General features: G+C 40.5%; 1 protein-coding gene across 1 annotated transcript in view; it reads right to left on the bottom strand.

Annotated features, from left to right (window-relative positions):
• Window positions 1,965-10,481, bottom strand: part of FMNL2 (formin like 2) — a 330,367-nt gene continuing 321,850 nt past the window's right edge. Inside the window, 2 exon segments of the mRNA XM_005671848.3 lie at window positions 1,965-4,029; window positions 5,873-5,919. Of these exon segments, the coding sequence (XP_005671905.2) occupies window positions 3,991-4,029; window positions 5,873-5,919 (86 nt within the window). The 3' untranslated portion in view covers window positions 1,965-3,990.

Raw genomic sequence — 10,481 nt, 5'->3', positions numbered from 1 at the left:
AAAAGTAGACCTTTTGTAAATAAATATAATTTATTAGAAAAAATGGCATCTTTTACTAAATTGGATTTGTGTCAGCTTTTTCCTTTAAGCACTGTCATGTGCAGCTGTTCTGTGCTGTGTGATGATGCCAACATTGTTTTCTCAATGTATACAGTATTTGTTTTTTCTATAAAAACTTAGATCAAGGGAATTCCCATCATGGCTCATGGCTAACGAGCCTGGCTAGTATCCATGGGGATGGAGGTTTGATCCCTGGCCTCACTCAATGGGTTATAGGATCCAGCATTGCCATGATCTGTGGTGTAGGTTGTAGATGCGGCTCGGATCTGGCATTGCTCTGGCTGTGGTAGAGGCCAGCAGCTGATTCAGTCCCTAGTCTGGGAACTTCCATATGCTGTGGGTGCAAGCCCTGAAAAAAAGACAAAAATAAAAATAGCACATCAACGTTTGTTAAATTTTTTTCTTAGATGGGGTATTAGTTTTAGGAGAAATACTTTTGGATGAGTGGGCTAATAGTGTATCTTTGCACATATTTCTCAAATAGGGCTGATAATTTCATAATAAAATTAAGATGTGAATTATAAAAGTATATTTTATAATGTAAAATGAGGTAATTCTACAAAATTCAGTATGTTGAGCCAGCAGAGTCAGTGGTGGATATTAAGTCCCATTGTCTATCTACTGAGCACTTTACCGAGTCAGCAGAGTCACTGGGCAGTCACTGCAGTGATTTTAGTGGGTTAAGATTTAGATTTTTAGTCAGAGATTGTTTCCTACTTAACTGAGTCATTAGTAAATAAATGGGTGCTGCTGGTGTAAAATGTAAACCTAACCATATCCACCTTATCTGAACTTAGTGCTGTAGTTTAGGTTTGAAAACATTCTGATTTTGTAGAATGTTAAAGACCTTATTTCCTTTACCTTGAAGCACTTGTCCTGGTACAAAACAAACTAGTCTTACTAACTGCAAGATTTAACTTTTTTTCCCTTTTTATAAAATAAAGCTTTAACTACAGGTCTACCTTGGAAATCTATTCTATGTACACCTGGTAATCTATTATATGTATAATAATAGCATTACATCTTAAAAAAAAAAAGAAAGCAATGTACCTGCCTTAATTTCAGGAATAACTATTGCTTTTGAGTGCTAACCATCATTTGACAACACACAGTTGTTCATAAGCCTTCAATTTATTAATAGAAAAGCAGTATCTGTAAATGCCAGAAAATAAGACAACATCTGTACTTTGAGAACAAAGACCTAATGCAACAATTAGATTCCTTAAGACTAGTTTATGCCCCTCTAAGTGTTTTAAGCCACTTTGACAGTTTCCTAAAATTACAAATTTCCTTGCTTCCCTAAAAACACTAAATAATAGGAATATACTAAGAAAAATGTACTAAACTTTGAGGACCTGGAGTTATTAGCAATGTGTGTGTGTGTGCACATGTGCTGGTGCAGTTGGGGTCAAAATGGTTGTAGACCTTGTGGTCAGGTAGGCTGCCTCTCTGCGGTCCACATGTAGCCTACCTACCTGTGTATGCACGCTGCCCACACTGCCACAACAAATGTGGAAAGAGGATGTATCTCACCAAAGAATGCTATTTCTCTGGAAGGAATAAATTGGAAATTGATTTTGTAGTGTATATCCCTCAATACTCAAAAGTCTATTCATATTCAATACAGCAAGAGTTTGCAGAGAGAGGAGTTTTTCTTAAAATTTACCAAGTATATTTAGATTATGAATTCAAGCAGCAAGACCTGTTTCTAGAAGATAGAAGCATATATAAAACTGGTACAGGAGTGGTCTGGTGGCTCAGTGGGTTTAGTACCCGGCATGGTCACTGCTGTGACATGGGTTTGAATCCCTGGCCCAGGAACTTCCACATACCACAGGTACGGCCAAAATAAAAATATAGTATATTAAACACCTTAAAATATACCACTGAAAGACTACAACATGTTACAGGATAAGTAGTGTAAATAGTTTATTTGCTCATATGCCATGAAAAGACCAGGAAAGTAACATGAACTGCTTTTATAAAACATTTCTAATATTGCTAAGAAGCAGGCCCATTAAGAGACAAACAGAAAAGAACATGCCAACATTATTCTCTTATGTGTAGATTAATAAATAGGCAATTATTTTAACATGTTCATCAGTATTGAGCTCTGGAAAACAGCTGCTTGCACTAAAGGACCAACTCTGTTACATCTCATTGTCAAATTGCTTTTTTTTTCCCTCCATGAAAATGAATGTTTAGTCAGACAAAATCTTGGCATGTTCTTTTTTAAGGTACACATTTATGGAAATGTGCTAGCAAGTGGCAGTTTAATCTTTATGTAAATAGATACGCTAAAGTGAAATGTAACTGATCCCTAAACTGTCCTTGTAGTTAAATATATATATTAAAAAAAACTATAAGTTAAAATAACATTCAGATTGTATAGCATAAGCTGATGCATCTTTAAACAATATTTACAATATTACCCAGAGTTTTAGGTGGGAATTAAAGAGAAGTGTAAAAACCATAAAAAACTGCACCAATTTTATAGCAAAATATCTGTACATTTAAAAAGAGATATATAACTACACATTATCCAAGGGAACTGGGACCTTCACCAGGAGTTCACATAAGCACAACATAAGAAATTCAGTGGTTAAATACTATACAATAAACTTTACAATTAATATACTGATGTAATGTACCAATAAGGTAAGCCGGAAGCAGAATGTCTATTATGAAAAGTACAAATTAGCTTCAGTCCAGTTTTTGACTTTGGAATGGATCAAGTGCCCTGCCAGAGAGGAAGGAAAAATAACTGGCTTTGTTGGCCAATTAGTCCCCATGACATATTATTGAAGCTTAATCCTGATGCATTTCAGCAATTTAATTGCAATTACCCTTAATGTAATCTGGGAAATACAAGAATTTCTTAGCTTTGATGCCAAATATCTAATCCAATCTACAAAAATGGGGGGGGGGGAAACCCTGCGATTGTCAGAGGAAAGCAAAGCCAGGTTACTAACACTACTCTTAGCAGAAATAATCTTGAATGCTTGTTGATAACAGCCAGTGAACTCTTGCTAGCAAGGCACTGATTTCTATTCTCAGGATTGACCCATAATGGTCCTCAGAAGTCCTAATACTGATTACTGAGATGTTAATTTTAGTGCTAATTAATAAACAACTGCATTTTTTTTTTAAGCTGCCTCTAGCTGAAGAACACAGTACTGCAAGTAAGTCTTGTACAACAATCTGTATGCCATTGTATGGTCACATTCACACCAATGTCTCTCTCACAGGGCATGTACCCCAGCCCAGAAGTAGAATGTGAAACAAGATAACTGACTTCTGTGCCACTGCATTTGCATCCTGTTTGTACTTTGCTGGGTGGGGCTCAGTTATGGACAGAAGGAGTTTTTGTGTGACTTCTTTTCCTTCTTCCATGTTGCACGCCCTTAAAAATATAAAGTTGATGGGTATGGCTGAAACACAAAATTAACTCCTTAAAAGACATCTCAGCAAAGGAAGCCCAGAGCATATTCTTCCATGTTATTTACAACTTACCAGGATATCAGGGTGGGCCATTATGGGACAATCACAATGGCAGGTAATGAATGTAATATGAAATTTATATTTTGGTTAAAAAATTGAATAACATACTGGTGTAAAAAGATACCTAATCAAATCAAATCCTATTGCTTTGATTAATCTGAGCAGGTACTTCCACTTTTAGGCACTTGTTAACAAAGGTTGAAAGGAGAGCCCAACATTTTTAAATTCCTATGTTTGCTAGATCTGAGCCCTTAGAATATTTCATCTATGTTCAAGGCTACAGTTAAATGGTAGCACATAAAGTTCACGTGGACAGTTTCATTCACGCACACCTTCTTTATACAGGCAGATCTCAGGTTCACATGGTTATTTCGGCACCATTAACAGAACGCAAGTTCTGATCATCAAAGCGCCGCCTGACACTTCTCCTCACCGCATCGGCTCGTCTGTATGGTTGGTTTCTAAGATCTGTAAAAAAGGGCAACCAATGAGAGAATTGCAACCTTCAATATCACATGTCTAAGCAAGACAAAGGCCAGCTGGCAGCCAATCAAAGCAGCTTGTGTAGAAGAGTAGGCTAATGGGCCCTTCAAACTCATTGAGTATTTGAGCCAAAGACTTGTACTTTGCCCTCAATATTTACAAACAAAAAAGCATGTAATACTGGTGTGATTCTGGCTTTTATAGAAAATATATGAGATTGCTTCTGTCACTGGCCAGAGAATCTAGCTGAAGTGTTATTTTGAAATGTTTCTTCCACTGGATATAGCTGTTGCTTAGATGTTTTTCTTTCTGGAAACCCAAATACCAACAATAATTGCAATGAATTTCAAACTGCAAAACTATTAAAACAGACTGCTCTGTCCAGTCTTATCAGAAATTATAATCAAGAAAGGAACTTATGCTTAGTTTGCAGACACAGCTTCCATTATTTTTACTCCATTAAAATCAGCTGAGGTCAGTTTTTTATTTTGTGAATTAGAAACATAATACTCAAAACACTGAATAAAAGTAATCGCTAAATCAAAATAACACCTCATTCCTCAACATTCTTTCCTGCCACTCTATTTTTTGCTTTTCATTTGAGGGGAAAGGTTGTATGGGCCCTCTTGGATTCTCCTGTTTGTGCTGCCAATAAACAGCAAGATACCTCACGACCACCACTAAAAAAATGCCTTGTTGAATGAATGAATCAACAACTGCACTTCAGTTCAAGTAGGCATTGCTATGGAGGGATGAAGTGAATTTTATTTTATGTAAACACTCTTAGCATGCTTTCTGGATGAATAAGGCAGGAAGCCTACCCAGCAGGTAGCCTCCCGTTTAATGGAGGTCAGGGCTTGGTAACAAGAAAAAGCAGTCTTGGTAACAAGAAAAAGCAGGCTTGGTATTTTTCCCTCCTGTTTTAATTAGCAACTATTTCCCTTTCATTAACTTAATATTGCTGACTAACAGAATTAAAACAGATTGAGTATTTTTTATCCCTTCACTTACTCAGTAGATTGAAAACAGATGGGCTATACCTGGCCCACAGAATGCTTGGGCCCCTGACTTAAAGTTTTAAATATAGTTTCCTGATATTTAAATTGGTAATGAACATAAAAACCAGAGTTTTCTCTTGAAAAAGGAGGATCTCATGATACTGGGCCCAAATTCTTACAAGGCAAAAAATAAGCCAGAGCTCAGCAGAGTCCCTCCCCCCACCCCCAGTTCCTGACTCACTGGAATTTGCGACCCTGCCCTACTACTAAATTTAATCAAAGAATAGTTTTGCATGCTTTAATCCTTGAGAGCCTCTGCTTCCTCGCCTAGAGTGGTAATAGAAGATCAAAATTCTATTTCTGGCTAAGGATACAGTGACCTGCAGTTCTGTGGTTCCTAAGTCCTCTGAGTTTTAAAAACCCTAATCCTTCTTCAAAGACTATATAGGTCACTACCCTGGCCAAGACTTGCTCTCAATTTCTTCGGATCAAAATGGAGTTAACCAAGTAACTTGAAGGCCAAGAAGCGGTTAAAGGAAGGACAGCCTAGCACCCAAAGCAAGTATAATCACCAGCAAATACCCCTGCCCCAGCCATCACACTTGAGAACATGGAAGCAGACCAAAAAGAGTCTGAAAGAGAGGCTCCGCCTCACGTCACTGGAAGGTGACATACAAAGACTTCTCCCAGGTCAGACTTCACCAGTATTACCCTCAGCCATAGATTGAAATCATTGATCTGCATATAGAGAGAGGAGGAAGCTAAGTAAAAAGTGATGCTTGCCAGCTCTGTGTATCCTCCACCACCGGTGTGCTAGAAGAAATCCTTACCCTCGAGTGAACATTTGGAAATTTAGTGATATTATTCTTCTTTAAAGCTAAACAGAAAAAAAAACAAAAACACAAAATGATGGTTAAGTAAAAATGGGATGAAAATGGAAAGCAATTCAACTTAGTGAATAACATTCCCGGGCACGTTAGCCAACAGAAGAAGAAAGTGGGAGGCCACGCTATGAGAGTCAGGTGTTAGAGAAAACAACGGAAAGGTGAGCACGGCTTCCCACCCAGCTCTCTGACCACCCAGATCCAAGCTGCTTTGAAGTTTGGCTCCAGAACAACAGTGCAGCAGCAAAACTGACAAAACACGTTAGCCAAGTAGATGACAGTGTCTAAGCCTTGTTAATAAGCACTGGTGGGTAAGTACACTGCAAAGCAGGCTACAACACACCACGTTCTTTGACATATTCAGAGACAAGGGAACATACATAACAAGTGCAATTCACAGAAGAGTTAACACCACAAAATAAACACATAATCAGTTCCATGTCAATCTCAGCATGGGAGTCAAACAGCAGCTATTTCATGTACTCCAGTTAGAGTTTGTACTTGCCTTAGTGCTTTTCCAATCAACTAGGCACTACAAAGAAGTCTCTCTCTTTTTTTTTTTTTTTTTTTTTTTTTTTTTTTTGCCATTTTTGGAGCCACTCCAGCAGCATATCGAGATTCCCAGGCTAGGGGTCTAATCGGAGCTATAGCTGCCGGCCTATACCAGAGCCACAGCAATGTAGGATCCAAGCCGTGTCTGCAACCTACACCACAGCTCACACGCAGCAATGCCAGATCCTTAACCCGCTGAGCAAGACCAGGGATCGAACCCACAACCTCAAGGTTCTTAGTCAGGATTCGTTAACCACTGGGCCACGACGGGAACTCCAAGAAGTTTGTTTCTTATCTAGCCATCAGGAACTAATCCCAGGCACTTACTTCTTGGCAAAATTTGATCATTTTTTAAAAATTCTAAGAACAGTGACATTTTCCAGTAAGAGGTATTTGCTATTAGTATTTTCGGTGCCACCATCCTGACCAAATAAGTAGATCCAGATGTGTCTCATCACAGAAATAATACCCTGGGTTTGACATGGAACAGAGCCACCAGTGAAGAAGCATAGATGAAGTAAGACTGTGGGAGCTCCTAAGCCTTTGTGTTCATTTCCTGCCTCACAGCCTCGGGCTCCAACATGGAATTTGGGCATAACACTCAGAGTGAAAAGAGGCGAGTACAAAGCTATGGATTGGCTTCTGGGTCAAAAGAGCTCCATGAGTTTAGCTTGTACCATGAGCTCCAACACACTGTGGATGATGGCTACAGACTATAGAAGGCAATTAAGAAAGAAAGACCCAATTTACAGCTGTGTGTAGTTCACAGCTCAGCATTCTGCAACTTCAGAGCACCTTGAAATCCTGAGAGATTGTAATACAGCAGCTCATTTTACTATCAAAGCATGCTGAGTACAAAAAGGCCAGCTGAATATATCTATAAATCTATTCAAACCTAAGAAGTGCTCAATAAACGTTCAGTATAGTAATTACTGTTATTAATGACTATCACTTTGTGTTCAGAGATAGCAGCCCCCAGATCTTACAAGCAACTTAGTTGGTCCCAATCCTGATTCTTAACAAAGTGTTCTAGTTACCATTTTCTGAAAATTTCTACAGTAATTGTATAATTCAACTCTCACACACCATCACAGTCATGTGGATTTGTAGCTGTACTGAAAGGGCTAGTGAGTAAGCAGTTATGACTGAAATGCAAAACCATGCAGTGAGAAGACAACACAAAACACGATGAGGGATATGGCAATTCCATGCTAGAATGCTGGGTGGCCCTGACACACAGACAGAGGGTCATTAGAGGTCAAAAAATCTGTAGCAACCTTTTAAGAGCATCAGGTGAGAAAGAGTAATAGTTTAGTAATGGTATTCCTCAGTGAGAACAGGTTCGCAGAAAAATCGAGAGCCACGCTTGGCGGTGCGAGCAGTAAAGGGCACAGTCTTCAGCACTGCATTGAAAATGACAGCCGAACAAGACAAACACAAGAGAGTAAGAAGCCAAGATCTGCTGCATTAGTACACAGTTAGTGCTCTGTTAATCACCCCTGGCGTAGGGGAGGGGGGAGGGGAGCAGGGAGGGGAGAAGGCAACATATACCCGAGTTCATAATGCCTAGAAGAGTTACTCAATCTTTTCTTGGTCTGAGGCACGGTGTTTGGATAGAACATGGAAAATTCCTATTCAAAAGGGAAAAAAAACCTGCCCCTTAAATAATTCATTCACCTCCTATGGCAGATCAGGTCAGGCAAAACAGAACGTGTACGTTTTAGTCATTTTGTAAGCCAGGTGTCCCTAAGATGGAGAACAGACTGACGAAAACAGAACTCTTAAGTTCTCTTTTCTGGGGGGGGCGCTTTTTGCCATTTCTTGGGCCGCTCCCGAGGCATGTGGAGGTTCCCAGGCTAGGGGTCGAATCGGAGCTATAGCCGCTGGCCTACACCAGAGCCACAGCAACTCGGGATCTGAGCCGTGTCTGCGACCCACAGCACAGCTCATGGCAACGCCGGATCCTTAAGACACTGAGCAAGGCCAGAGATCAAACCCGCAACCTCATGGTTCCTAGTCGGATTCATTAGCCACTGAGCCATGACGGGAACTCCCAGAACTCTAAGTTCTTGACGTGCCAGGGCTGGATGCTTCTGTACGTACAAGTAGATCTTACTGCAATCCTGGGGCTAAGAGGTGCTTCCCAAGGAGATCAGTTTCCGGTCTTGCTCAGAGCAGAGCTTCTCCCTCACTATGGGGGAGGCAAGGAGAGCTCTATCTAAAACAAGGAAGCTAAACAAGGAAACTTTGTGTAGGAGTCACCTGCAAGCCACTGTGGGGTGAGCACAAATACCCAGAACATGCGTCCGCCCCATGGAGATAAGATGGAGAGACGGGCAATTTCACCAGCCACTTACCTATCCCACTGCTTATGAGGGTCTACTCTGGGCAAGGGGCTCTTTACTGACTTCCTTTGGAGTGATTTATTCACAGGTTTTATTTCCTTGGGTCTGAGCTGATGAAAAAAATTTTGATTTGGGCATTCTAAGATCCCTATTTACCATGCTGACTCAACTATTCATAAGAAATGAAAGAGTTCCCATTGTGGCTCAGTGGTTAACGAACCCAACTAGTATTCATGAGGATGAGGGTTTGATCCCTGGCCTCACTCAGTGGGTTAGGATCTGGAGTTGCCATGAGCTGTGGTGTAGGTTGCAGATGTGGTTTGGATCCTGCATGGCTGTGGCTGTGCTGTAGGCCAGCAGCTGCAGCTCTGATTCAACCCCTGGCCTGGGAACTGCCATGTGCCACAGGTGTGGCCCTAAAAAGACCAAAAAAAGAAGAAATGAAAAGTCCAAGAGTTATGGTTTTTAAAAATTAGAACAACTGGGGAAATGTGAATAATAACCATCTATTTGATATTAAGGAACTGTTAGTTCTGATGGTGTGTGATGAAGGGATTGTGGGTATGTTTATTGGCCTTATTAAAGGGCCTTTATCTTTTGAAGATACATACAGAAATGTTTCCAGATAGAATGTTATGTCTTGGATTTGGGGAATGGGGAGGAGAGAGAAGCAATATAGAACAAGACTAGCCACATGTTGAAAACTGCTGACGGGTAAAGGGTACATGAGGATCCATCATACTGTCCTCTCTATTTTTGGATATGTTTCGCTATACTTCTGAATGACATTTCCTACCAAAAAATAAGTGTCTTGCAAGATGACAAACAGTATTCTTATCAAACCAACATAAAAGGAAAGTCACTTGTAGCCACTGCCCCAAATTAACTGTCCTGATCTTTAAGAGGGAATGCAGAAACTCTAAGGAACTGGTTCCAGCAGAAAGCATTAGGCTATAACTTCATTAGGCAAAGCTGGGTTAGTGCCATTCCTAGCTGAGAAAAGGCCCCTTCCCCAACCCTGGGCTCCCAAGCCTGTGTTTCCACCCACAGGAAAGCACCAACTTGTGATTTCCTACTGTCTTCAGTTGGCTTTGAATGAGTAAAAGGACATACAAACAGCATGTTGGAAAAACATGTGTCGCCTGTGGTTAGTATATTGCATTTATTAATCAGGCAGGTTTGTAGGAGTGGCCACCAGGAAGAAAATGGAGCGTGGCAACAAACTAAAGACAATGCAACGCTGTTAGAAGATGGAGCCTGGTGGAGTTCCCATTGTGGTTCAGTGGTTAACAAATCTGACAAGTGTCCATGAGGATTAGGGTTTGACCCCTGGCCTCACTCAGTGGGTTAAGGATCTGGCGTTGCCGTGAGCTGTGGTGTAGGTGGAAGATGCGGCTCAGATCCCACATTGCTGTGGCTGTGGTGTTGGCTGGCAGCTGTAGCTCTGATTTGACCCCTAGCCTGGGAACCTCCATATGCCACGGGGACGGCCCTAAAAGGACAAAAAAAAGGAGTCTGGTGAAATCTATAGTGGTCCAATGATACTGAGAAATAAAGAGATTTTACAGAGAGTGTGTTGGGGTTCTTTGACATGCAATGCACAAGCTACTGTAAATATGCTTCAAATACTGTCACAGAGTTTCCCTGTATAATTCTGA

This window comes from Sus scrofa, chromosome 15, assembly GCF_000003025.6.
Source record: "Sus scrofa isolate TJ Tabasco breed Duroc chromosome 15, Sscrofa11.1, whole genome shotgun sequence".
NCBI classification, from domain to species: domain Eukaryota; kingdom Metazoa; phylum Chordata; class Mammalia; order Artiodactyla; family Suidae; genus Sus; species Sus scrofa.
Note: the sequence above shows the minus strand (reverse complement) of the source record. Positions and strands in the feature narration are given on the sequence as shown.